Source organism: Apiospora kogelbergensis (assembly GCF_038363985.1).
Source record: "Apiospora kogelbergensis strain CBS 113332 chromosome Unknown utg000007l_segment0_segment0, whole genome shotgun sequence".
Classification (NCBI taxonomy): domain Eukaryota; kingdom Fungi; phylum Ascomycota; class Sordariomycetes; order Amphisphaeriales; family Apiosporaceae; genus Apiospora; species Apiospora kogelbergensis.
The window spans coordinates 4323316-4350377 of record NW_027117424.1 but is presented as its reverse complement, the minus strand read 5'-3'; the positions used below and the strand labels follow the sequence as shown (position 1 = coordinate 4350377).

Below are 27062 nucleotides of genomic sequence, written 5' to 3'. Positions count from 1 at the left end.
ATATGCAATTTCAATCATATGATCAATTGCGAAACCGGAAACCCGAATAGAAAATAATATCTACCAACGATCATTACCATGTCTATTATAAAGACCAAGTGCGTCCCCCTCCGATCCTATAACGTCTAGTCCTTCTTAGACCCAAACACGCCGCTCAGAAGCGTAGTCAACCTCTTCTTGTCCTTGCCTCCACTACCGCTGCCATTGCTACTGCCGCTACCAATGTCCTTGGGCTTCATATCCGGCCCCGCGCCCTGCTTGTGCGACGCAGGCTCCTCCTGTGCGGTCGGTTTCTCGCCCTTGCCGTCGCAGCACGGGGCCGAGGAAGACACCAGCACACTGGCCTCGTTCTTGGTCGACGGCACGTCCAGCGCCGGGTTGCTGGTGAAGAAGTCGGCGGGACGGATGTGGATTTGGTGAACTTCGACGGGCCTGTTGGAACTGTCAGTGTGTCGTCTTTAGGCTGTTTGATAGTATCTCATATTTCGTGGTTCCCCCCTTTTCCCCTCTCGTGAAATAGAGACCAATAATGAGGAGAGTCAAAGAAAAGTTGACGTAGGTAGGGCATGACTTACATAACCGGCCAGTCCTCGACCCTCGGATTGTGCGTCAGCCCAAACACCGTCCAGACGACCGGCGTGCTCAGTCTCCCCTCTCCCCCTTCGCCGCCTCCTCGCCGTCGGATGCGAACCAGTCGCCCCGCTCGACCATGGCCTGGACGCCCCCGACCTCGCCCCGCGACTGGTTGGTGAACTCGCCCGCGGCCCAGAGCTCGCCGTCGCGGTGGCCCGTGACCCAGAGGTGGTGCCGCGCGAAGGGCGCGCGCCTCGCCTGCGTGCTGTCCGGGTGCGCCAGCAGCAGCTGCGTCGCGCTGGGCGCGAACTTGTAGCCGGTGCGCTTGCCGCTGATTGCGTTTTTGTGGGAGCGGCTCTCGAGCCGCACCACGCGGTTCAGCCTGGGTTCCGCGTCGGCGAACCCGGCCGTCTCGAGCGGCGTGCGCCGCACCTCGTAGCCGTTGCCGTGGGGGTTGGTGGCGGGGTCCATGTCGGGCAGCGGGTGGCTCTCCTCGAGCACGACGGCCGTGTCGCCGGCGGCGTACGAGTCCACGGCCGGGTCCAGGCGCGCCGCGAAGATGTGCTGGTGGTTCTGGGCCAGGACGCCGGGGGCCACGACGTTGCCGTAGGCGCTCGTCTTGCCCTCGTCGATGGAGACGACGCTGACGATGCCCGTGGCGCGCGTCTCGAGCGTCACGTTGCCCGACGTGTCCAGCTTGTAGGCGAAGACGTACTCGTAGTTGGCCAGCGTGATGATGAACTGCACGACCAGCTCGCGCAGGCGCGTCACCACGGCGCGGCCGGTGCGGAAGTTGGTGTGCTTCCAGCCGATGCCGGCGTCCTGCTCGTGCAGGCACACGACGTTTTTCGCGAGCGTCGGCCGGCCGTCCGGGTCCGTGTCCCAGGCGTCGAAGTAGTGGATGGCGCCGAGGCAGTCGCAGCCCAGGCCCAGGTTGTTGGCGCTGCGGCCGGCGCCGCCGTCGCCGAAGTCGAAGGCCTGCTTGCGGTGGAAGGGCGGCCGCGGGTCGCCGTACGGCACCGTCATCTCCGAGAAGGACATGCGGTAGAAGACGGGCCGGTTGTCGTAGCAAACGTCGTGCAGCACGGCGCCCTCGCGCGGCGAGAAGCCGACGCGGAAGCGCCACTTCTGCCACGACACTAGCGAGGCATCTTCGACGGTGAAAGAGGCGCCGTCGGGCTGCGTGATGTTGATGGGCTTCATGTCTGTCCGCAGCGGGCGGTCCAGTAGCTCAGGGACATACTCGGCAGACTTGGAGTTGGCGAACAGCTTCTTGGGTGTCTCGGAGGCAGCTGCCGGCTCTAGAGGATCGCCTTGGCCACCGGTGGCCAGACGGTCGATGCGGATGAGCTCCTTCTTGTTAAAATCCATCACCGGGATAATCGGCAACGGGTAGGCATAATGATTGGCGTCGAGGCTATCCTTGGACGCATCGCGTGCAAAGACGAGACCCTGCATGTAGCGAGGGATGGCCTCGTCCGGGTCCAACCCACCATACGGCCAGGGATCAATGGTAATGGTGAAGTTGGGCGGCAGCTCGAATTCCTTCAAAGCTTCCTTGAACAGGTCCGAGTTGGAACATGCTTCTTGAAATTCACCAAACTCAAATCTAGCACGCCATAAGCATGAGCTTTCCATCTCTAGGGGTTACAATCTGGGCGAACAACTTACGGAGCGTATCCAGCTTGGCTCTCGGTGGGATGCGTCTGCTTGTGCACGACTTCTCCCGAGTCTATATCGACTACGGCATCGGCGAGGATGTGGTCGCCGGGGCCCTTGATGACATCGTAGACGAACTTGACCATGCGTGGCAGGGTCGGCAACGTAGTGGTCGTCTCGGCATCCTGATGCTCAGCGGCCAGGTACTTGACCATGTCCTCGCGTTTCGGCTCTTCGAGGTAGGTGAACCGGAAGCGCAGACCCTCGCCTGATTCATGGCTCTTGGCGAGGATGTCCTTTGCTTTAAGGATCTCGCCGTCATTCAGTCTCTGCAGCGGATGTGGCCGCGCAGGTGCTGAGGTAGATGCCATCTGAAGTTCCTGGCAGACGAATCTGCAACGGCCGGCAGGGGATGACTCGTATGGAAGGGGGGTTAGCGATTGAACGGCCACGAGATGGCCTGGGGTAGTAGGGGTATGAGTCGGTGCAAGTGGTTAGTGGAAGTTCAGCTTCGGGATTGGAAAGTATGCGGGGTGATGGGATCTTCAAGTATTCAATGGCTGATGCGAGCTCGGGGGCCGCGACTTCGGAGGTGCCCATGAGGTAGGTACAGTATCAGATGGCCACGATAAGCGTGGCATGCATGTATGTCGATAGGATAGAGGCCGATCTGCTGTAAGGTGTGAAAAGCAAGTCTCGCCTATGATAATGACCGGGAAAGACAACTGGCTACTGGCAAGTCCAATGCCGAGTGGTGGTGTGGGGGAATCCACTGGCTTCTCCCTCCTGTACACTATCAAATGCGGGGGAGGCGCCGGAGCTGATGACGGGAACGGGGGGTTATCTTGGTGGGTAAGACAGCAAACAACCCAATCAATGTTATTGCATGCCGTTCGCCTACATGATTCCCGTTCTGATTACTTCACAGAACAACATGGATCTGGCAGGTCTTTGCTTGGTCAGCAGGTCCAGCCGATCTCGTCCATCCTCCTCGTCCCCGTGCACTTCCTGCTTCTTTCTTGCTGCGAGGCTTGCATGGCATTGCCCGTTTTCGGTATTGCAAAGTCAGATCCCGCATTAGGTTACCGGGTACAGCATCCGTACTTTGTCGCAGCTCCCTATCTTGTCTTACACCCGTAAAGCAAACACTATTCCCGACCTTCGGCTTGGCTGGCCAGCCAATGTAAACGGATTCAATGTGCATTCACCGAGCCACGTTACGAGACCAGAAATCCACAACATCAGAACGAGTTTCAGTCGCAAATGTGGCCGTATCTGGATAGAAACACGGGTTCGTCTGCGGTCAAATGCATGCTGTCGGGCTCCCTTCCACTTCAGGCTGTCCGTTGCCGAGGCCGGAGCCGGGGCGGTTGGATAAGATCGGATGCGCCGCCGCCTCCGCTCCCGCTCGGCTTGATCATCAGACAAACCAAGAACCAAATCCATAGCAGACTACACAAGCCCCTTGCTACCTGCCTCCCGACTCCTTGTCAAACGATCCTCAGACAGCTTTTGGGGAACGCCTGGCGTGCGCCACTAGCTGCGCTTCGAGGGGAAGAACTTCGCTCTCGGCGCGAATTAGAGTTGGGCTGGAAGATGCATAAATTGGAGACGGTGAGGAAGATGGGACGAGCGAGTGACTAAAATAGCACACAGGCGAACTGTTGGTGCACAGCCATCCGCAACTCTCGGGAGCCGGTAGGCGGGGATGGGCTGAGAGTGCGCCCTTTGGATATATCCGAGACAGATCACTTCGGAATGCAACTGGCCGTCACGGCATCGTCTCCAGGAACAGGGTGGGATGATTGTAGGAAAAGTGGGAGGATGATGATGTGCGCTGGCTGGAACTAGGTGAAATACAATGGACAGCAAGGCGGCAATATCGGCGCGCACATACTGTTCGCAACGATGAACTGGGCAACAAAAGCGATTGGCTCGATAGAATATGTTTCAGCGTCGTGGGGGAAAGGGGGTTTTGTATTCAGGTGCTCGCCAAGGGTGGCTTGTGTTGCGAGAGGGGCCGCCGTTTCCTGCCCCATTGCTCCGGGTTGACCAGCACACACGCCGGTCCGAAACATATGCCAAGTATCCCTTGATCCAACGTCAAGAATACTTTGCATGTCGTTGGCATATCGTTACCTCGCATATACTGCAGTTGGTAGTGGAATAGGTCACGCAGTACACAGGTATCGCAGGTGAGCCTCAGAAGGTTGCCGGGCATGGTTTATTGGTAGATATGAAAGCAACAAAACTTGACAACAATACAATCTTCAGCTAAAGCGATCAAAGATCGGACGGGCTTCCGAAAAGAAAAGCCACTGTGCTAGGAAATTGGGCCTCCTCGCCCTTCATCTCTGATGAGAAACATCTGACCGTCAAACGAGGGACGGTTGGGTAGTTGGGACGTGATCCGCCAGCATTTGTCTCGTCTCCAGAGAACTGTTCTTTGGGGTCTTATTTCTTGACATCGGTCTTGTCAGGCTTCCAGTCGCCTCCGCAATACCCTTTGAGCCTATCACCCTCGCCGTTAGTCCTGCCTTCGTTTCCGGAGCATTCAGCGCAGAGAAAGATAGGATGGCCGCCTTTGTCGATGCCCATCTTCCGTGAATCCGTGTTTTCGCAGGGCCCTTTTGGGTGTGCCCGCGTCCCTGTGCAAGTGCAATGGTCCTGGACCAGCAGCAGTGAGCAACATATACCGCAGAGCAAGTTGTAGGCATGGAGAGAAGAGCGAAGGTGAAGGTGACTTACCGGCATTGTAGAGTTGAATGGTTTCTGTCGTAAGCGGTAAGTATGTATCGAGCCGGTTCAGTTCGGTGTGTCAACAGAGTAGCTCTCGTTTGGTGTGATGCATTCAATCCAAGACCCTATTCGTGGCCGTCCCTCTTATACCCGAAGACATGTTCGACTCGCGATGTCCAGCTTTCCGTTTTCAGTGTCGGAATTCGAGTTGGCTAGGTCGATTCGAAGTCTCGCCATCAGACCGCCAGGGGCAAGGGCATGGGAGAATGACCATCGCATAAATCATTGCGTTACCAGACCTCAGATTTCAGGTGCAAAAGCACTGCACGTGGTGTTCGTTCGATGCCGCATGCGGTTTCGTGGTGTGGTTTGCTCGGCGAAGTTGGCGATAGGGGAGGTTGATAGGAAGAAGTACCGGACATCAGCTGGCTAACGACAAGCCCGTATATCTGGCACGGAACATTGCTACCGCTCCGTATGCTGAACACATCCGACGACGCATGCAGTATTGACATGGAATCTGTGGAAGAGTTGGTTCTGGAGTTGATGGAGTGGCACATCAAGCCAGCAAGCAGTCTTTCGTCTCCCCCAACAGACACGGCCACCGCTCTGCGCGCTGATAGCAGCATGTTTGAGCACATCAAGAAATCCTACCTTGACTCACCGAGTACCAGTCGAGGTTCTTGTTCGAACAATGGCGATGTCTAATCGTTCATGTGAGAGGCACGAAAGGGGCAATCGTACCCCAAGTAACGCCATCGAGATCCACACCTCTGGACCCTCCTCTCACCCCCGAGGTTCGTCTCCTTGATGCGAAAGCAAATTCTTGGCACGACCTATTATGGAAATGTTTCATTCCTTACGATGGGAGTTCCTGGGGCAAACTGGAGGGTACCGGTCCCTGACCACGGTGAGCGAGGAATGAGCGTCCTTAAGGGGGCAGCCGAGCCGTCAGCAATAATCAAACATCCAAACACTACCCACGGCACTTGGTTACCGCTTGGTATATGTCCCAACTGCCTCCTATGTCATGTGAGAGACTTGAGTGGTAACATCCAACCGCTTGCCAAGGTGGCTACCCCTTACATCCGTGGTTCACTGAGGATGGATGCGATGTTCACGAATCCGAATTCATACCCTGCGCTTGCGGTGTTGCCCAATAATACTCCTTGAATTCATTTGAAATAAAGCAAAGTGCCTCGGTACCTAGAAGCGATCCTTTTAATTAGTCCTTGATGCGAATGATATCTTGGGAGTAAACTTTTTATTATAAGCTTCTTCACCAAATAGTCACCGGTGCGGCAAAACAGGAGTTGATTCTACACTTGGAGGCTTCTTGCTGCCCACAAAAGATGGCGTGGAGAGGGTGGCTGCACCCGAGTAAGAGAAGAAGTCCCTCTTGGAAAATAGGCAAGTCAAAGAAGAAACATGATAGTGGCCATTCGTATTGCTGATGCAGCCGACCAAGATGTCGTCACCTGATATGCTGACTATGCCCATAGTGATTGCAGTTACTCATCAAGGTGTGGATGGAAGAATTGACGGGTAAAGCTGAAGAAGGTGGAAATATTCCGTCTTAGCGTGTCCATGAACACGAAAACTCGTATTTTCCAGGCCATTTTACTCAGATATCCATCTCGTAGTCCATTGACACGACACAGCTGTAGCGAAGTTTCCATCTCGAAGTGGGGTTCCACACTGAAGGCTGCTGGTGCGACAAGAGCTCAATTGTTCGGTTGTACGGCTGCGCACACTCCTTCGAGTGACGTATCTAAACATACTAGAGACGATGAAACGGACAATGACAACGCATTCGTCAATTGATGGATGTGAGCTCGACGGTATCGTGACAGGCCATCGGCACGCTGGGTAGCTCGGGGGAGAACAGTTGTCTGTTTGAATGAGTGGGGGGCGCTGCGGCAGTGAAGCTTGAAGAAACAGAGCCAAGGTCTTCGCCTAAGCCTTCGCCTAGGGACCCCTAATTTCAGATGGCTTGCTCTGACTAAAAAAAAACATTTAAGTTCGGGATAGGGGACGGGTAGCGGGTTGGCACTTCAGAAATAATTGACAAGGACAAGAAGAGAGGTTCACGACGATCGCGACCGAACCACACCTCGCTTTTTCCTCATCTCCTTCTTTTTCTTCACTACTACGATCATTTAACCTAAGGTGCCGGCTAGGGTGGTTGTGTGCGTGCGTGTGCACCCTTTCGTTTCCTCTGACTGACTTGAGCCCATCCATCACATCAGCAATAAAAAAGCAGTGCTACGTATCCATTCCGCCCAATCCGCTGCTGATCGGCGCTACTTGCGCTGCCCGACTTCGTTGTCGTCTCGTCCTCTTCCTCCTTATCAGTACCTACCTGTACCTCCTCGCCAATAATAAGGCCGGCGCGCCCATTGCTTTCGAAATCCTAGTCTTTGGTCTCCAACATCCGCATCACACCACCCAATTGATCCTCCCGACGAAACCGCCTCTGGGCCCGTGTTGCCTACCAACACACGCCATCGTCGACCATGTTGTCCTTCAAGCGCGCCCTCGTCTTCGCCGCCTTCCTTCTCACCGCCTTCTTTCTCCTCCGCCGCACCCACGGGACCACCTCGAGCGACGACTCCGTACCCGACCTGCCCAAGAACCGACCGGCCGACGCCGACAAGGGCGCATCGCACAAATCCTCCTCGAGCAAAGGCGGTTCCGCCGCTGCCGCCGTCGCCGGCGCCGCGCCCCCGAGAAGAACAATGTCCCCGCGCAGCGGCCCATGGTCGACACGTCCAAGATGACGCTGTACGAGAAGCTCGCGTACCAGTACCCCTACGACGTCGAGACCAAGTTCCCGGCCTACATCTGGCAGACGTGGCGGTACACGCCCGCGGACGAGGAGTTCGCCTTCCGCGAGCAGGAGGCCAGCTGGTCGGACCAGCACCCGGGCTTCGTGCACGAGGTCATCACGGACCAGGTCGCCGTGCACCTGCTGCGGGTGCTGTACGCGGCGGTGCCCGAGGTGCTGGAGGCGTACCACGCGCTGCCGCAGCCCGTGCTCAAGGCCGACTTCTTCCGCTACCTGATCCTGCTGGCCCGCGGCGGCATCTACTCGGACATCGACACCTTCGCGCTCAAGAGCGCGCTCATGTGGATCCCCGACCAGGTGCCCAAGGAGAGCATCGGCCTGGTGGTGGGCATCGAGGCCGACCCGGACCGGCCGGACTGGAAGGACTGGTACAGCCGCCGCATCCAGTTCTGCCAGTGGACCATCCAGGCCAAGGCGGGCCACCCCGTGCTGCGCGACATCGTGACGCGCATCACGCAGGAGACGCTGCGGCGGGCCAAGGAGGGCGGGCCCTTCATCTCCAAGAGCCAGAGCGTCGTCGAGTTCACGGGCCCCGCCATCTGGACCGACACCATCTTCGACTACCTCAACGACGCGCGCTACTTCGACATGAGCAACAGCCAGGGCAACATCACCTACCTCAACTTCACGGGCATAGAGAACCCCAAGCGCGTCGGCGACGTCGTCGTCCTGCCCATCACCAGCTTCTCGCCGGGCGTGCAGCAGATGGGCGCCAAGGAGCCCGACGACCCCATGGCCTTCGTTAAGCACGACTTCGAAGGTGAGAATGAATGATGATTTTCTAACGCTTGCTGGTACGTAGTATTTATTTACTGACTTGGCTTCTCAACAGGCACCTGGAAACCCGAAAGCGAGCGCCACATTGGCGAGCAGGCGAGTTAGAGAATCGTCCTAGCACCTTGGGATTTCTAAACTTTAGGATGATTAATCCCGAAACTTCACTGTATTATATTTGTATCGGATCTTTTTTTCACCCCTACGTTTCATGTCTTTCTGGTTATAATCTAGACTATAAGGGGCGCCTGGCGCGGTTCACGTGTGTACGAAGAAACGGCATCATCCAGCAACGAGGGAAAAACAAGTAAGGACGGCCGGGGAAAAAACGAAATACTTCTATCACCAACCTGTATATACACACGCTACAAAATGCATAGAGCATGACACAGCATGGCGATTTTTAGTATGGCATCAGCAACAACAGACTCAAAGAAGACGCACTGTCGTCCAGGGAGGGCAGGGCGGGCATAGGCGTTCGACCAATAGAGGGAGCAAACGAGTGAGTGAGAGAGACAGAAGAAGGCTTGGAGGGCAAATAGCATACGAAATTTTAATAGCGCCCAGCGTCATCACGCCCTGGCATGGGCTGTTTTCAAGCACTTACTTCCACTTCACATTCATGAGCTATTCATTTCCAGCAGTGGGGGTTATAGTTCTCACTTCTCCGCAAATCCCCAGACTTGGTGTTTGGAGTACCACGCCAGGGAGGGATCCGGGCTGTCCGCGCTTTACCCCACACTCTTCGGCATCTCCAAGACAAATTCCAGAGCAACGGCAGCTTTGAGTGCTTTTTGCATGGTGGATTGCCGGAATGATAGGTTTCGATCCAAATTGTTCAAGCCGAGCCGAGATTCACTTCTCGTTTTTTTGTCGCAGCATACTACTGAAATAGGTGAGTGAGTCCCCCCTATCCCCCAGCCATGCTGCAGAATTACGTAGTCGGTCACCCCATATCCTGACTGACACGGCAGCAGAGTGGGTGGACTTTGGGGACGAACACGCCCGACCCCGCATGAAGCGTCCCATAGCGGATGTGCACTTCAAGGGTGGTGAGTGAGTGTGTTCGTGTCACCATCCACGATTCCGTGTCTCAAAACTTGGAGCCGCGTTACCATGAGTCTCTCGCTTTTCTTCCTTTGACTTCAGCAAATAATACAATTTCAACAATCTTGAATACGAGGCTTTCCCACCAGCAGCAAATATACACGGAGGAAGGAGGCTTTTGACAATGGCCCTTCGCTGGAGAAGCACAATACGCCGGGCTCGGTGTATACTGGGCAATGCCGCGCCCCGGTGCCATGGCGTTCAGAGGAGGACTATGTCAGGTGGAAGCTTGAGTTACTCGGAAGGACCGACAGAGGTATGGATGTTTTCACGTCTTTTTCGAATGGGCCTCCATGTCCAACGTAGACCGCGTGGCCTATGGAAGTGAGCTTGGGGTTCAGTTCTCCAATAGAGGCATTTCATGATGCATCACACACAACATATCACTTCTCTCTCCTTTGATCGGTGTGGTATCAAGAAGAGACGCGTTGCTCACATACCAACAGCCGCCGCTATCCCACGCCACCATATCAGAACATTTCGCCAGCATCGTCTCCCAGCACGGCGACCGCCCGGCCGTCATGTGCCGCGCCCTCACGGCGGCCGATCTGCTGTCGTGCTCCCATAACTCGACCGGTTTCGGCGAGTCGCCGCACACCGAGGTGCTCAGCTACGCGGGGCTGGACGCGCTGTCGAACCGGCTGGCGCACGCGCTGCGGTCGACGGGCGTGCGCAAGGGCGACCGCGTCGCCGTCAGCCTGGGCAACGTCGTCGAGAACGCGGCGCTGACGTACGCCGTCTTCAAGCTGGGCGCCGTCCTCGTGCCGCTCAACCCCTCCTTCAACCAGGCCCAGCTCACCGCCGCCCTCGCCCACCTCGGCGCCAAGACCCTCGTCATCGGCGCCGTCACCGACTTGCCCTACAAGCCCTGCCGCGGCCGCAGCAACCTGCCCCTGCTCGAGGGCTTCATCCCGGATATGGCCGCGGGCGGCGGCGGGAGGATCGCCTCGGAGCACGTCCCAACGCTCGAGACCGTCATCGTCGTGGACAACCGCGCCGCGCACCCGAACATCGCCGCGTTCCCGCTCGAGCGGCTGCGGGCCCTGACGCCGCTGTCGGAGCTCCTGTCGTCGTCGGCCTCGTCGCACGCCGTGGTCCCCGACAGCCCGCTGGCGGCCGACGAGACCATCAACATCCAGTTCACGTCGGGCACGACGTCGCAGCCCAAGGCGGCGCAGCTGTCGCACACGTGCATCCTGAACAACGGCCGGCTGATCGCGGCGCGCATGGGCCTGACCCCCGACGACCGCATCGTCGTGCCGCCGCCGCTGTTCCACTGCTTCGGCTGCGTACTGGGCTACATGGCGACGGCGACGACGGGCGCCTCCATCCTCTTCCCCTCGCCCGCCTTCGACCCCGCCGCCAGCCTGCTGATGGCCGCCGAGCGCGACGCCACGGGCCTGTACGGCGTCGCCACCATGTTCGTCGCCGAGCTGGAGCTGCTCGAGGCGTCGCCGGCGCTGCGCGACCGCCTGCAGGAAATCCACCCGGCCCGCGCGCCCTTCCGGCGCCTGCGCAAAGGCATCGCCGCCGGCAGCTCCGTGCCCGAGAGCCTCATGCGGCGCCTGTACGCGGCCCTCGGCCTCGAGGACCTGGTCATCTGCTACGGGCAGACCGAGACGAGCCCCGTGAGCCTAATGACGAGCCCGGCGGACTCGCTGGCGCGGCGCACGGGGACCGTGGGGCGCGCCATGCCGCACACGGCGGTCAAAGTCGTCGACCCGACGGACCGCGGCCGCGTGCTGCCCCGCGGCGCGCGCGGCGAGCTGGCGGCGAGCGGGTACCTGGTGATGCAGGGGTACTGGAACGACGCGGCGCGGACGCGCGAGGACTGCGTGACGGAGCCGGCGGCCGACGGGGGGCGGACGTGGATGTACAGCGGGGACGAGGCGCGCATGGACGCCGAGGGCTACGTCGAGATCACGGGGCGCATCAAGGACCTCATCATCCGCGGGGGCGAGAACATCCACCCGCTCGAGGTCGAGGACTGCCTGCTGCAGTGCCCGGGGGTCGGCGACGTCAGCGTCGTCGGCGTGCCGCACCCCAAGTACGGCGAGGCGGTGGGGGCGTTCGTAGTGGCGCACGCGGGGTGGACGACGGGAGACGAGGACGGGAACGGGAAGCACGTGCTGAGGGAGGAGGATCTGAAGGCGTGGGTCCGCGAGAAGCTGAGCGCGCATCTGGTGCCCAGCCATGTCTGGTTCGTGGACGACTACCCGAAAACGGCCAGCGGGAAGATCCAGAAGTTCAAGCTGCGGGACATGGCGGTCCGCTCGTTGGCGGATTCGGCCTCGTCATGACGGAGAAGCGGTAAGGGCGTGGCGTGTTGACTAGAGAGCGTTCTGTCATGTATTCAGGCGTCTGTATGCAAATAAAGAAGAATGAAAGCTTACATAAGATCAATATGACGCCGTAATGGGTCTGTGTAGAGTCTTGGATGTTCCTAGCCATTTGGTCTTTGACGGTTGAAACGGCTGACACAGTGGTTGTGAACTGACATGAAAGCTTCGGAGCATGATACAGGATGTCACATAAGCATGGCACGATACCCAGTGCAAATCGCGCATTCATAGAAACATGTGAGTTAAGGAGGCAGTCTGCAAATAGATTTGATAGCTTTTATTTTTAACACTGCTAGCAAAGGTCGTGCATGTTGTGTACAAATCGAATCTTCAGAACCCTCGACGAGGGGATGCCAAACGTCGTTTTGTCGTCGTGTGTCTGTCTCTGCTGTCACTGCCTCTCTGCATCCTTCCTGCTGAACCCACGAAGAAAACCAATATGAAACGTGATGTGCAGCATTGAAGCCGGCTTTCGCTCTCACCCTTTCTTCTTCCCTTTCCCACTTTCTAAGATGTGTCATGATAGATAAATAACCCACTCCGACATAAGGAAACAACCAAAATAAAAAAACCAAAGAACCCAAGATATATGTATAGACTCGCAACGGTCCTGATCCTGCAACAGCAAAACTCCAAATCCAGGTCTATTAACATTGGAACAGCAAGATGTGCGTGGAGATGCTGCAAATGATGAATAAGGGGGCAGGGAATAAATAGAAATAGCGAACGAGGGCGGGCGCGCGGGGTGGTCCAAAATTAACATTAGCTAAAATATTTGTGATGGTGGTAATGCATTTTTTCAATGTTCGTCGTGACATGCTGGCATGCAAGTAGCAGGCTGCTTTCTTTTCCTTCCAAAATCGTCTCTTTTCCTTCTTTTCGGTCTTCTCTTTCTCTTCGTCCTGTGTCTCCCTCTCCATTTACCAGGAGAAGGTCATCAGGGCTGGGTTGAGGGCCAGCGGCAGCAGCAGGTGCGACGCGGCGACGGTGGCCATGGGCAGGATGGCGACGAAGTCGGTGATGCGCCAGTCAAGGGGCACGAAGGGCGCCTGGGCCAGGATGACCATGCCGACGATGAAGAAGATGGAGAAGAGCATCGAGAATTTGAACTAGAGAAAAAGGAGAGATAAGTCAGCGATGGGGTTCATTGTAGTAAGACAGAGGATGCAAGGCTCGTGTAAGGCTGGCTAGCGTGATCCTGCGACGACAGCATGGTGGGCCAAGCTGAAAGAAAGAAAGAAAGAACGTCGCACGACCAGAAAAGCACCGCCCAACCTGGACCCAAACACCAAACACGGAAGGAATTCTTACCTTTTTCAAGACCTTGGGGATTTCGATGAAGAAGTTGGAGAACTCGGCCTCCTTGGACGTCGCGCCCCACGTCATGTCGATCTCGAACATGTGCGCCAGCAGCGCCTGGGAGACGTGCAGCGACAGGCCGCCGAGGAAGATGGCGAGCATGATGGTCCACTTGAAGTTCTCGAAGAGGGCGTACAGCAGGCTGCGCTCGCCGATGCGGTAGCGCATGATGGCGAGGGCGACGTTGCCGAGGCCGTTGAAGACGATGATGATGGAGAACCAGACCTGCCACGAGTCGACGTAGTACTTGTCGAGGTAGCCGTTGAACCAGCCCATGACGAAGTAGTTGACCGACGTCAGGATCCACGCCGCGCCGATGGCGTAGTAGGTGCCGATGTACGAGATGACGGTGATCTTGGACGTGAAGCGGATGTTGGAGAAGAGGAAGCGCCGGAACAGCGGCGTGAAGGGCCCGCGCCACAGCCACGTGCGGATAGGGTGGAACAGCAGCTCGTTGCAGCCGTACGCGTACTTTTCCCAACGGGCGAGCTCGTCATACACAGTCAGCGACACACCCTCCTTGAATCCTTCGCCGGCCCAGGCCGCCAGACGGATGATGTAACCGGCACACTGCAGACGAAGCGACATATCGAAATCTTCAGAGACGTGGGACTCGGACCAGAACTTTTCGTAACCATCCTCGTCCTCGTAGCTGACCTGCTGGATGGCACTCCAGCGCAGGATGGCGTTGTGGCCGACGAAGGGGGCGACGTCACCGTTGGAGACGGTGTAGCGGATGGCAGTGTAGATGAGGTTGGTGAAGAAGGTGATGCCGTTCTCGAAGTAGGTGTGGACGACTTGCATGACACCGGACGAGAACTGCATGATGCCGACGTCGGGGGACTGCTCCATCTCGGGAGACGGCGTCCAACAAACAATCCGAGGGCACACGGGTGTCCGAGTCGATGATGAGGATGTAGTCGCCGACGCGGACGTTGCCGTCGGCCCAGGCGCGGCCGTCCTCCTCGAGGACCTCCTTGAGGGACTGCTCGTAGGCCTGGGCCTCGTCGGCCTGGGTCCAGTCGTGGGTGCGGTCGTAGCGGGCGAGCTTCTCCTCGACCTTGCACGAGATCATGAGGGCGAAGTTCATGTTGGAGGCCTTCTTGAACTTGCCGCGGCGCAGGAAGCCGTTCTCGCCGTGCTTGGGGCGCGCCACCCAGCCGATGCTGTGGTCGGCGTAGAACTCGATGCGGGCGCGGCGCTCCTCCTCGGGGATGAGCTGGAGGCCGTCGTCGTTCATGAACATGTTGGCGGAGCCGCCCTGCAGCTCGTACGTGCTGATGGCCTGCTTGATGGACTTGACCGTGGGCATGATGACGCCCTGCAGGCCCTCCTTGTAGACGGGGCACTGCACCGTCAGGTGCGGCAGGTTGTTCGAGTGCAGGCGCGGCGGCGGCCGCGCCGAGAAGAACTTGGAGTTGATGGTCAGCTGGCGGATGGGGCCGAAGATCTGCGCCAGGCAGCCGACGATGACCTGGCCGAAGAAGAGCGTGAAGAAGACCTGGACGGGCGCAAGCGCGATCAGCGCCAGGCGCGTGTAGCTGCCGTCGACCGAGACCTCGATGGCCAGCTGGCGCCACGCGGCGCCCAGCGAGATGGTGACGATGCACATGACGATGGACACGAGGTACGTGTTGAGCATGTGCACGGGCCGCTTCTCGGGGCTTGATCTGGCCGCTCTCCTCGTCGATCTCGTACTCGGTCACGGCGATGGGGCCTTGCTTCTTCTCGTCGTCGTCGTCTTCGCCCGTCTTCCAGACCAGCTCCATGAGCTCCGACTCAATGGCCTTGGCCCGCTGCACCAGGTGCAGCGCGTCGTCGTCCCAGACCACCAGCAGCGCCTCGGACGCCACGAAAGCCGCGAACTGGTGCTTCCCGCGCCCGCGGGAGGTCTTCGACCGTGGGCAGGATCTGGATGCGCAGGCCGTTCATCAACGGCACGTCGACAGCGTTGGGCGACCACGACAGGAAGGTCTTGATGATTCGGGAGTTGACCGTCATGGCACACTAAAAACGCACGGTTTGTCAGCCTTCCGAGACAGATCGAGAAAGAATTCCTCAAGACTTACATGAACGTTGAGTTCGGCGCACGCACGGGCGAAGGGCGAGTTGCCGAGCTCTTGCGGGCACGCCATGTACTGGCCCTTCCACTTGCGGAGGAGCACACCCTCGACCTCGCCGCTGCCGTCGCTGACCCAGAGATGCGAGCACTGCTGCTGGTAGAGGTAGTTGACCATGACCTCGTGCTTGATGTCGTCGAGGAACATGGAGGAGGCGCCCGACCGCGCCGAGCGGATCGAGTTCCGGGACGAGTGCAGGTTGGGCGTGGGCGGCTGCAGCTCGAAGTCGTTGGCGCCGAGCGACGCATTGTTGGTCTTCTCCAGCACTCCGCCGGAAGCCGAAGGGCCGGCCGGGGGCGGGATGGCCGCCGCCGTCGTGGCTGGCCGCTTCTGCTTCTTGTCGGGCTTCTCAGCCTTGAAATAACTACCAATGCCCATCTTGGCCTGCGAGTTGGCTCACGGCCAAACTCCCTCCGATTGCTGGAATAAAGCGAGAGACGTAAAGGACCCCAGCACCGCCTGATTAATTACCCAACGAATGTGGAAAAGGGGGCCAAAAGGTCCGGCAAGGGGACAGCCGGTCGTGGCGTCGAACTGCGATGTCTCGTGTTAGCTGACAGGAACCATGGTGATCTGGAATCAATATCCATGGCTGTGAAACGGAGGGGTCTCCGGCGGGCAAAAGTCTCGGTGCAACATGCAGGGAATCAAGCGAGGGGCGACAGAGCAACAATGCTACTAACAGAAAAAGCGAGTGGACGGTTCGAGGGCAGACCCAGCGATAGATATTGCTCAACTACCTTGTTGCCAAATCAGGCATGGAAGACTCGCGGCACTTCCAAGGTCTCTCCCCAGTAACGATTCGCGGGTAACAAGAGGGGCCAACAACACAAACACAAACAGTGAGAACCCTTGTGGTGGTGGTAATGGACCGGCTTGGCGATGAGAAGGAAAAGGAAGAGGTGAGGGAAATGAAGATCGATGGAGGGATAGAAGTGGCCGGCAACAGACTTCTGTAAGTCTATTTTCGGGAACCTCGTGATCACACGCCCGCGGCAATAAATGGGTAGACGGGAGACAAAGGAGCTTGAGAGTACACCAACATACGTTTCGTTCAGCTGGCTGGATCGTTCCCTGGGGCTAGGCTCTGGGAGGCTTCGAATAGGTCCCGGGACCGGTTTGAGCGAGAGGCGTTCTTGGGGGAAAGAACGGGAAGATTGCTAGGAGGCCTGGCCTTGCTGGAAAAAGTAATAAGCGCGGGTGGTGTGTGTGTTGGTGTTATTGGCGAACGAGTGTGTGGTGTTATTGTGAGCAGTCGTCTATCTCATGAAGTCCACGTTAAGAGAAAGATATGCTTTGCGCGGCGGCTGCAAGATACAATAACTGCAGGGGGGGCCAGAGGGGAGAAACGATAGTTGAGGACCTGGAGGCGTCGGTAAAGGAGGAAAGGTAGACGACAACACAGAGATGTCGAAAGCCCAGCGCGTGGAGGGGGAGGAGTAGGAGTAGGAAAGGCCGGCGAGATGAGCGAGGGTGCAGATATGTGTAAATGAAGTACCTGATGCGTGTGGCTTGGGCCTAGTGTTCGTTCGTCGCAGGCCGACTTGACGAGCGCGCGATCTTAGGCTCTCTTGAAGTTTTTCGCCGCTTCCGTTTTTTATCCTCTAACGGGAAAGACCCAGGGGCCAGGCTGGTTGGTAGGTTGAAGCGATCTCGTTGCCGGAGCAGGGCGGGCGATTCGGCAGCTTGCACCACACACAAGCACACACACAAACCACAGGCACTTTCTTACTCTTGTCTCTCTCGCTCACTCACACCAACCTGGTGTGAACACGGAGTCGCACGCCAGAGACAGGGCCAGTCTTTGCGCTGGGATGGATCGATCAACCAACCGGGGCCGGCAGGGGTGCCCTGCTACCTGACAGGGGGAAAGAGGAACGGCCAGGGGGGTGTGGTATGCAAGGATGCCAGGGCTACGGTGCAGTCCGATAGATAGTCTGTCTAGCCCAGTATTGGCATGCGTACGGCGCGCACTACCCACATCGAGCAGAAGGGCACAGAGAGAGAGGGACAGAGGAGAGCAGCACGGTTGATGACATAGCAGAGTGGATTGCGTTCTGGGCCGGACTGCCAAAGAGCTTTCAATCCACCCGCTCGGTTCTGCCTCTTTTGCGATGGAGCCAGCAAAGCCGCTTAGCCAGACGCCCATTTTCTCAGCTGGGAATGCTACTTGTACGAGATCCAGGAACTAGTTCGACAGCTACTGCACGGTATTTCGCATCCGTGGCGCTGGTGAGTTTGCTGGGTCAGGTCCCGTCGTAAAGCCAGCGATTCACCAGCGACGAGTGCTTCGTCCTCTCTAGGAGACTGGATGGCAGGTCGTTGGATGGTAGGTCCTCTTGGGTTGCCCCGTCAGAATGGTGAGATGTGTATGTATGTATGTGTGTATGTAGGTCAGATAGCGGGAATCCGGTTTCTTTGCTTACGGGCCATGTCGAAAAGTTGCGTGCGGTTGGCAGGTTGGCAGGCTCCCATATGGGGGGATGGGAATGTATTGATTGCCAATTGTGTGCCAGATGCAAGTGCACTGAATGTACCGGTACTCACCCCCCAGAAGTGGGATTGAGAACTGGCGATAAATTGCCCGTCGAATTTTCTGATTGGCCGGGAGGGCGAGTCAGCAACAACGAAACAAAAAAAGTAGTCGGTACCTCCAGCGCCATTGCAGAGAGTGAACTAACTGGCGAACTGGCGCCGCTGCACAAGCAGGGATCACCAGTCTGGGTCTGGTCTGGAATCAGGACTGACTGCACCTCCACCGTCCGTGATTCTCGTATCTCTTTTTTTCTTTCCCTCTTTTTCTTTTCGAAGCAAGCAGCTAGTCGGTAACAAAACGAACCCCGACTAGCACGTCGACGGTATCGCAGAAGTGATTGATGTATGCATGTACAGCACATCCATCACTCAGGGCTGGGAACTAACAAAATAAGACCTGGCTATTTTCTTGGAGCTGAAGCCACAAAACGTCCAGCGTCAGGCACTCCCGTGCGCTGCCCCTGACGGAGAAAGGCAGATAGCAGGCGGCCTGCAGCAAAGAAAGAATAGTGCGAGATGCGTGGCGCTCCTGAGGAGAGCTGTGCCCGCCTGATGCATCTAGGTGGTAAGGCGTCGTTGCATCGTGAGCTTCAGGTTGAGCGCACGTGGTTTCATGCTAACATGAAAAGTGTCTGTGTGATGGCTGATGGGTGTAAATGGATAGGCATGTTGGCGGGCTGATTATGTCATCCAGCATCCTACCTATCACATTTGGGGGATATTTTTATACATACATACGCGAGTGTTGGGGTGATGATCTGATGAGACACGCAGGGAGCGGCCTAGAGGTAAGACTCGGAACGGGAGGAAGGCGGATCAAGAAAGGAATTGATTGACCGACAACCGGAATTACACATCACGTTCAACAGCAGACGCGTGCTTGCCGCTAATTCAACATCATCTGCTTCACATATCTAGTTCTTTGCAGTGTTGCGTGCACCGATGTAAGTGTAAGCAGGCAAATAGAAAGGTTGAAGCCACTGCTGTTACCGATAGCAACATTCTTCATTTACTGTAGACCCCCACCCCCAACCTGGCGATGCAAGAAGCCTGACCATACCTTCTGGCCGTCAATCCTTCAGTTCATCCCAGGTAGGAATCTGCCGTGGCTTTCTGCAAATTTCCTGGATTTCTGGGTTCTATCTCGCGCCGGAGAGAAACGACCGAACTCTATGGCTGATCTATTAGACTAGTGTATGCATTGTGTCTATGCCCGGTTTCGTAAGGAGGAAGATGATGATGATGATGAAAGTCAAGATACACATGGGTTCCAATAGCTCGCAATTGGCAAATCAGAACCAAATGCCCGTTATCAAAGCACCTTGACTTGCTTACAGCACGTCTATAGTAGTGTCGGACGTGAACCACTAGGCGTGTGTGGTTCGCGAGATGGAAGAGATAAGCAAACATGTAGGAACGCCTCGCCCCAAGCCCTGTCCAAGCCCTGATCCCAGGTTGCCTGTTTCGGAAGGAAAGGCGCACTTGCACGAAGCTGATGGGAGAGAGTGCCGTCAAAGCTTGTCACAATCTTATACCCATGTTGCATGCCTGATGCCTACTGTTGTCAGTTCGCCAGCATATCTCATGGATGCGTGAATCGTCATGTAGGCATTGCCGGCTCCCCGACGCGACTATTGGCCTCTGGCGCCGATATTGGCTCGCGATGGACGGAAACCTTGTTCTCGTGCTACCCGCACCGGCGGCAGCGTTCGAGGCGAGCTTGCGGTACGAGAGTTGGGACGATGTGCCCGAGGCTGAAAGGGTTACTCGATTCAAGATGCAATGAACCAACATTGTCGGTCGCAAAAAGAATGCAAGGCTCCGATGGCTACCCCGCACGCGCACACACACACACATAGTTGTAGCTGGATGGAGGGGCTTCTACAACTATACATAATAGGCAACTTGCAGTCCGTTCGGCCTGCTGCTCGGCCGGTCACTGCCGTCGCAACCGTGGTAGCGAAGTCCCAAGTGCAGCGAGGAAGGGAAGAGCCCTGCAAACGGACATCTCGAGCGAGCAAGCCCCCAATCGTTGGCACGTTTCCGTACCAGAGATGCGAGGAGCTTGGGAAAGAAGAGCCCCATTGAACTGGGTTCTGATGTGTCCACCCGAAGGCTCGTTCGCCGTCGCACCCCGTCCACTCAACGCATGGGTTTTGGCAGTCGTTCGTGACAGTGTCAGCAGTCCGTGGGAACTACGACATCAGGTCAACGAAATCAGATAAGTCGCTGACTCGTCTCCAATTCATGGCGTGGGAAGCTATGCGAGTATCCAAAACCAAAATAGCATCCATCGCCAGTCCGGCCGCTGTCGCTAAATCGAGATCAGTATTGAGATAAGGTCGGTTCTTCTTTTAGCAGTGAACTGAGCTTTTTTCTCTTTTCCTTCAGGCGGGTAAAGTGGGATATGTTGTGTACAGAACTGTGTACAAATAGGGTCATCCTTGGAGGATCCCTGCTGAAAATCAGCCAGTCAGGCCCGAGACAAAGGAACGGGCGGACGGGAAAGGTCCGCATGCCGCGATTCCTCAGCCGTGGAAACGAAAGGTGGATCGTCTGGAATTAGAGCTTTGGGTTCATCTGATGAAAAAATGATCAGTAGCGGTAGTGGTACAGGGAGGCCTGCTTTCTGGCCCGCTTCCCTCCTGAGGCAGTCGGTCCGTCAAGAGTCAGTAGTGGGCGATTCCCAAGATCTCTGATCTCCTCTTTTTCAGTCGAAGCGGCCGTATCAGCAAGCAGTCCCAATCTCTGACTCGCCTTGGCTTGACTGAGGCCTTGGGCCCAGATCGGCAGCGAAGGGCCAGGCCGAGTGCAAACCAGAAACGTACGACGACGGCGGCCACGACGGACGAAGACCATGACACGAAGAAGGCATCATCATCATCATCACCTCATGGGCCGTTCCCGCCGCCAACATGCAGGCGCCCGCTCGTAGCTCTCTCTGCCCGGCCGGCCATCGGAACTACCGTGGAAACTACCGAGGCACTATCTGACTTTTACTTCCCACAACAGACATAGCTGTTTTGCCTGTCCACATTCTGGGTCCTACCTATGTACGTACGAGAGAGCCTCGGGCAATTGTTGAGTCGTCGTGGGGGGGGGGGGCTGGCTGGACGGGCCTTGAAAAAGTTGAAACTTTCACCGCAACGATCGAGAACGAACATTGATTGTCCTGTGCACACTGCCGTCCACTGCCGTGGCAGAGATTGGGGAGGATCTATCGGTGGAGATATCGTAGGAAAACCCAGAAATTCAGCCGGCCGAGGAGTGGGTTGGTTGCCTTGCTGGGTGCTCGATTTCGATTGATACGATACGATACCTGTTTGCGGAAATGCTTCCTCGGTGGATCCCCCTGCTCTCCCTTTGCCAACCAACCCCAGCCGCACATGGTCGGCCTGCCTGAGCCTGAGAACGTGGGCGTATCAGGACACAGGCTACGCGCAGCTGAATAATCCATTCCCCCTGGTCAGAAACTTAACTTGGTTCATTACTGCACGTTGCCAAGGCGAAAATGACAGCTGCATGTGCACCAATATGTGAAATCCCATTACATTCTTATCGTAAATCTCAGTGTGTGGGAAAAGCCCACACAGCTGAGCCCGTCGACTACTGCTGCTGCCTCTGCATCCCGCATACACGAGACCAGGGTAACCCAGCTTACACCCTCGGTAGACACCAACACTGGGAGGGTTTCGTAGGGAGTCGCCTAACCTACAGCTAGGACACATGCGTGTAATAGTCAATTCAGCTCTTTGCTGGCGGCGATAGGCAGCCATGCATGTCCCTTTCGCCGTAACAGGTGAGTGGCTGGAAACCCCCCTGGGTTACGAAACGGATGATAATAATGATAATGATGATGCTGATGATGAGCTGGCCGTTGCCCTGGGCTGGCCTGGACCCCTTGACGCCTTATTAATAACCTTGATACGAGCAGGCGAAGATCAATGCAAGCCACACCCCCACGCAGGCCCGGTGAATATGACAAGCGCCCTCCAATATCCAATATATCCGCAGGGCAAATCAGCATCCGGTGTGGCGCAAAAGCGAAAGCAAGATAAGGTGACCGGAAACATGTGGTTGTGCATACAACATGGGCATGGGGTTCTCGGGTGGCAGCGTCAGCAAATAACGGCCACCACATGAACGTGAGGTGTCAATAGGCGATAAGGAAACCTGCATGAGGGAGGCGTTGGTTAGTTTGATGTAAGTCGATTTGCAAGTTTCCATTCAGCAACACTTGGGAATGCGTGGTTTCGTCTCTTAGAATGTATGGTAGTTTCTCATTATTGTATTTTTTGCGACTAATACGTAAATCATCGTTTATACGCCCCAGTAATTCAAGCATCATCTCGAAGAGAAGATTGATGTGCAGTTCGTCGTTCGTAGCAAAAAGAAATCCCAATTACTGATATGTTCCTCTAAACCAGGACCAATCGTAGAGATAGACCCTCCCAATCTATAACAGAAAAAGAACCCACGTGACTCCGTTTTCGACAAGAAACCAGCCCACCACTACATGTGAAGCGAAACCCGGACGAATAAATGACGTCTCTCCTTTACAGCTCCGTGAGGCCCTCGTCGCCGTCGCACTGCTGCATCATGACGACCTTGCTGACCTGCATGGCCGGGTCGGTCCAGGTGGGGTACCATTCGTCCTTGGCGGCCCAGAAGTCCTTCTTGGCGTTGGGGCTGGCGTCGAGCCAGGGCTTGTTGGACTTGCCGTCCTCGAACCAGCCGTTGGTGCCGCCGACGGCGACGTTCATGATCAGGTAGAACTTCTGGTCGAAGGGCGTGTTGAGCCGCCCCGTCTGCGACCAGGGGTCGGCCATGCGCGTGCCGTTGGCGTCGACGTTGGGGAAGTTGCCGCGCTGGAACAGGTGCTCGTCGAAGTTGGTGTAGAGCACCTGCAGCAGCCGCGAGTTGATGTAGGTGAACAGGTACTTCTGCGACCACTCCAGCCCGAATGTGTTGAAGCCCGCCGAGTACGTCGTGTGCAGCGCGGGGCGCTTCACGTTGGTCCGGAACCAGGCGTCGTTGGCCGGGTCGGGCCCCCAGTGCAGCGCCGACGAGGCGATGTTGTTGCCGCCCTGCGCGTACGTGAAGTTGTTGCCGCGCGCCTCCATGATGTCGATCTCGCCCGACGCCGGCCAGGGCCCGTACGTGTCCTGGACCGGCATCATCCAGATGGCCGGCCACAGCCAGTCGCCCTTGGGCAGCTTGGCCGTCACCTCGACGCGGCCGTACTTGATGGTCGCGGGCCCGTTCTTGGTCACCAGGCGCGCCGACTTGGTGGGCGGCACGATGGTCGCGTTGCCGTTGGTCGTGTTGGTCACGGCCACGCAGTCCGTCAGCGTCTTGGACGTGCAGATGCCGTCCCGCGTCAGGTTGATGACCGAGTTCTCCTCGATGAGCTTGGCGTCCTGGAGCGTGGGCATGATGTGGAGGACGCCGTCCTTCACGAAGACATTCTCCGGGTCACCGGTAGCCTGTTCGAACTCGCCGTTGCTGTTCATCGCAAGTCAGTTAGTTATTGCCATATTTTTCTAGGGGGCCGCAAGGGGTATGTCAAACTTACCCAAAACCACCGACTTGGATCTCGGGGGTCCAGATCTCCTTGTTGAACCCGTTGTTGAAGTCGTCCTCGTACACGACGCAGTACTTGTGGTGCACGACGCTGCGCAGGCCGTCCCAGACGAGGACGCCCGAGACGGCCAGGCCGATGAAGATGCCGAGGATGGGCAGGATGGTGACCCACTTCTCCTTGGGGTCCTTCTTCTCGAGCCAGGGCTTCTCGACCTCGCCCTTCTTGACGCGGCGCGAGTGGAAGTAGCGCTGGTTGCGCTCCTCCATGCCGCGGCCCAGGGCGCTCGAGCTGCCGAAGCTCGACGCCGGCCCGCGACGCCTCGGGCGACACGAACGGGTTGTGAGAGGTGTGGTGGCTGCTGGCCGCCCGCCCGTGCTGCGACCGCGAGTCGGCCGTCCGCTCGTCGCCGAACGGGTTCTTGTCCGTGTTGGGCGTGCCCGGCCGCAGCGGCGTGTGGTTGGCCGTCGTCACGGCCGACGGGCCGCCCGCGATGGGGCGGCCGCCGCCGTAGAAGTTTTGGAAGTTGTTGTCTTGGTGCTCCATGGTGTCGGAACGTCGGATTCCCAGGAGCGGGCAACACCGTATCAAGGATGCGCCAGATGGAGGAGGGGGAGGGGTGGATGAGCAATTAAAGATTACACGAGATAGGTGATATGTATGAGTAGATATGAGTTGGTAGAGGGGGAGACAACAGGGTGTAAGTGAGCAACGAGATCAGACCCAAGTTAATGGTAGGCTAGCAAGGCAGGTATGTTGTCTTTTGGAAACGAAAGAAAATATCGCCGTGCCCAAAGCCTTGCAGTCCCGTTCACGTAGAGTATGGAAACGAGTGTAAGTGAAAACGACCAACAACAAAAAGAGCCCGATCCAGAGAGACGTGCGGCATGGGAGATAGAAGAGTCGATACAACATAGATGGGAGGAACCGATGTGGAGCTTGATGGCGAACCACCCCCAGGCCCAGCAGGGGGCGTGTGTGTACCACCCTGACCCGACCTGGTCCCCCCTGTCCATCGACTCTCGTACAGGGTACTTGGTAGATGGGGAGAGCCACCGCAGACCACACGAGAACGTGGCTGCAGTGACCTGGACTGCTGAGGGAAGTACGTACAGTCCTGGCAGCCAGGGGGTGGTTTAAAGTGCAGACCAGGCCAGGCCGGGAATCATCCGAATGCCATTGCACTTCGTACTAGTATTCCAGCTCTTCCAAGCGATGTATGCCGTCTCGACCAATATTGCCCATGCCGCAATGCATCAGCTTCGCGAGCTGAGCTGTTGTCCCGCGGAGGCTGACTGAGTATACGTCTAAGTGCTCGCCCTGTCTGTGATCACAGACTGGGAATAAACCCAAGAGCTTCTCGGAACATGGATCTGACGGGGCGGGCCCTTTCACGAATCAGCTTTTTGGCCTAGGAGGCAGAGCTTTTTTCACACGATGAAGTATGCCATTGCCGATTTTGACGTCAAGGTTCTCTCAGGTGAGTTGTGGACACCCACCACTGGCAACTGGGCTAGCAAATCTCCTACCACTAAGAAGAACCTGAACCGGCTCCGACCTTATCGCGCGCGGGCTGAGAAATGGATGTGTGGATGGATATGACGCTCCGCAAACAACCCCCACTAACCACGGCCTAGAGGGCGCCGTAGCGCCGCGCGATCTAACTATAGCTCGGCAAAGAAAATTGAAGGCGACGAGTAAACCAAAAAAGTAAAAGATACATACATGGCATCTCGGACTGCAGGTGTTCTGGAAGGCCCAATAGTGGTTAGCCGCGGTACAGGTCGGCCGAGGTGTGGAAATGAACGGCGGCTTGTCGTGATGTAAAGCAACATGAAAGGGAAGGGCGATCAATAGCTGGCGGCGGCACCGAATGAATGAATGCATGCCCAGAGGGGGACGGAAAAGGCGAAAACACCATGGCCAGGCGAATCCAGAAAGAGGGCATGCATACACAGCGACACCATTATTGAATCGTGCATGCGTATTTTACCCGCGTATGTATGCTGGCGGGGTGTCCAGGGTATCAACTTCCAGGTTGAGGGCATGCACCGGCGCAGCAGCACCTGACGATTCATTCTAAGAAAAGACACTGCCCTATCTGGATCAAATCAATCAATCCGTCTACATCTATCAAACCGAAAGTCCAAAAAGACAGACAGTCTTCAATGATAGCAATCCACCCCCCATCTGACCGCATCGATCGTTGTCTCAACTCTATTAACTTTGTAACGTAACGGTTGACTCACAACCAATCTGTAGCGGCTCCCCCTACCTATATTTGCTTATTCTCGATGTGCCTTTTGCTGACCTTGCGTCGATACGAGGAATGCCCGCCGGACTGATAACAGCGAATGGCCGACATAGCCGGGGCGGCGCCCACGATAGATACGTGCCTCACGATTACAGGTACATAGAGCCACGAGCAATCAGGAGCTAGCTAAGAGGGCGCGGAAGAAAAGGCAGTGGTCGCTTAGTGGCTGGCAACGGCTCTCCCCTGTTCCTGCAGTAGACGCCCCGGTCCCAAGGTCAGAACCTAAAAAGGGAAAGAGGCCTGAAGAGGGAACTGGCTGTCTGGGTGGGAAGGTACCGATACGCGGTGGGTGAAGTTCAGGTTCAGGTAGACTTCCTAGCGAGCTATAGTTGCCTGCCTATCAAGGCTAGACTCTTCTTCATCTGGGATCGAGGGGGCGCTCCCACCCCCCCATGTCACTGTCACCACCAGAAGAGAGAGCACTGACGCTGTTTGTTTGCTCTCCCTGCTCCCCTCCTCGGCCAAACTCAATTCTTCAACCACAGCAAGCTAGCTCTGCGCGTTCATTTCCACAATGGCCTCAGGTGGTGATAGCGTCAAGCTGAGCGGGCGGGCTGGCCTGGTGCCGGCCCCCCTCCAGCGCTAAGAACACGATGGCTCCAGCTCGTGCTACTGGATCGACTCGCGACTGCACTACCGTAAGGGCCCTCTGTTACTACCCCCTTTCTTTCTTTAATCGTTACCTGTGTCGTGAGTGTACTGCTGGCAGTGAGCCCCCCCAATCGCTTGGGTCTTGCCCCACCCACCGGCAAGCAGAGAAGAACACCAAACGAGGCGCCGCGGACAGCGGGCCTCCGTTTGGCGAACTTGTTAGTCTAAGGGGGGCCCGACAGAAAAGTAAAAAGCCGACCGGTTCTTTTCTTTTCGTGCCTAGACTCGCGCCGGCGCCGGGCTGAAGACGGGCTCCCCCGTCCAAGCTCGTGCATGCGAAAAAAAAGTCATGACTCCGTCGAGCTGTTCGCGTATCTCTCGATAGATGACGGCGCGGTTACTGCTATGTACCGCTGGTAAACTATTTGCTCTAGACGTGAATCGACGGAAATTTCCAAAGCAGATCGAAGCTAGCTCTGAGATTTCACGATCCGAATGAGCCGCGACCCGACTGGCAGCC

General features: G+C 56.9%; 7 protein-coding genes across 7 annotated transcripts; 3 read left to right on the top strand and 4 right to left on the bottom strand.

The window, feature by feature from the left end:
* Positions 1–125: 125 nt before the first annotated feature.
* Positions 126–2625, bottom strand: PG998_011843 (copper amine oxidase; the record flags this gene model as incomplete). Its single annotated transcript, XM_066878659.1, has 4 exons — positions 2245–2625; positions 692–2182; positions 576–641; positions 126–432 (listed from the first exon to the last, which is right to left on the bottom strand). Exons 1-4 carry the CDS (start codon positions 2601–2603, stop codon positions 126–128), a joined length of 2223 nt encoding a protein of 740 aa, XP_066727713.1. The 5' UTR covers positions 2604–2625.
* Positions 2626–4686: 2061 nt separating this feature from the next.
* On the bottom strand, positions 4687–4986 carry PG998_011842 (uncharacterized protein; the record flags this gene model as incomplete). The annotated part of the gene is made up of 2 exons (XM_066878658.1): positions 4687–4899; positions 4981–4986. The coding sequence occupies 2 exons, from the start codon at positions 4984–4986 to the stop codon at positions 4687–4689; spliced, it is 219 nt and encodes a 72-aa protein (XP_066727712.1).
* Positions 4987–7487: 2501 nt separating this feature from the next.
* On the top strand, positions 7488–8701 carry PG998_011841 (Initiation-specific alpha-1-6-mannosyltransferase; the record flags this gene model as incomplete). Its single annotated transcript, XM_066878657.1, has 3 exons — positions 7488–7679; positions 7724–8579; positions 8652–8701. 3 exons carry the CDS (start codon positions 7488–7490, stop codon positions 8699–8701), a joined length of 1098 nt encoding a protein of 365 aa, XP_066727711.1.
* A 1292-nt stretch (positions 8702–9993) lies between these two features.
* On the top strand, positions 9994–12000 carry PG998_011840 (acyl-CoA synthetase; the record flags this gene model as incomplete). The annotated part of the gene is made up of 2 exons (XM_066878656.1): positions 9994–10035; positions 10147–12000. The coding sequence occupies 2 exons, from the start codon at positions 9994–9996 to the stop codon at positions 11998–12000; spliced, it is 1896 nt and encodes a 631-aa protein (XP_066727710.1).
* A 962-nt stretch (positions 12001–12962) lies between these two features.
* Positions 12963–15899, bottom strand: PG998_011839 (glycosyltransferase; the record flags this gene model as incomplete). Its single annotated transcript, XM_066878655.1, has 6 exons — positions 12963–13151; positions 13354–14244; positions 14291–14971; positions 15033–15197; positions 15250–15408; positions 15471–15899. 6 exons carry the CDS (start codon positions 15897–15899, stop codon positions 12963–12965), a joined length of 2514 nt encoding a protein of 837 aa, XP_066727709.1.
* Positions 15900–19719: 3820 nt separating this feature from the next.
* On the top strand, positions 19720–20281 carry PG998_011838 (uncharacterized protein; the record flags this gene model as incomplete). Its single annotated transcript, XM_066878654.1, has 2 exons — positions 19720–19781; positions 19957–20281. The coding sequence occupies 2 exons, from the start codon at positions 19720–19722 to the stop codon at positions 20279–20281; spliced, it is 387 nt and encodes a 128-aa protein (XP_066727708.1).
* A 2331-nt stretch (positions 20282–22612) lies between these two features.
* On the bottom strand, positions 22613–24183 carry PG998_011837 (uncharacterized protein; the record flags this gene model as incomplete). Its single annotated transcript, XM_066878653.1, has 3 exons — positions 22613–23561; positions 23632–23958; positions 24023–24183. 3 exons carry the CDS (start codon positions 24181–24183, stop codon positions 22613–22615), a joined length of 1437 nt encoding a protein of 478 aa, XP_066727707.1.
* Between the last annotated feature and the right edge of the window lie 2879 nt (positions 24184–27062).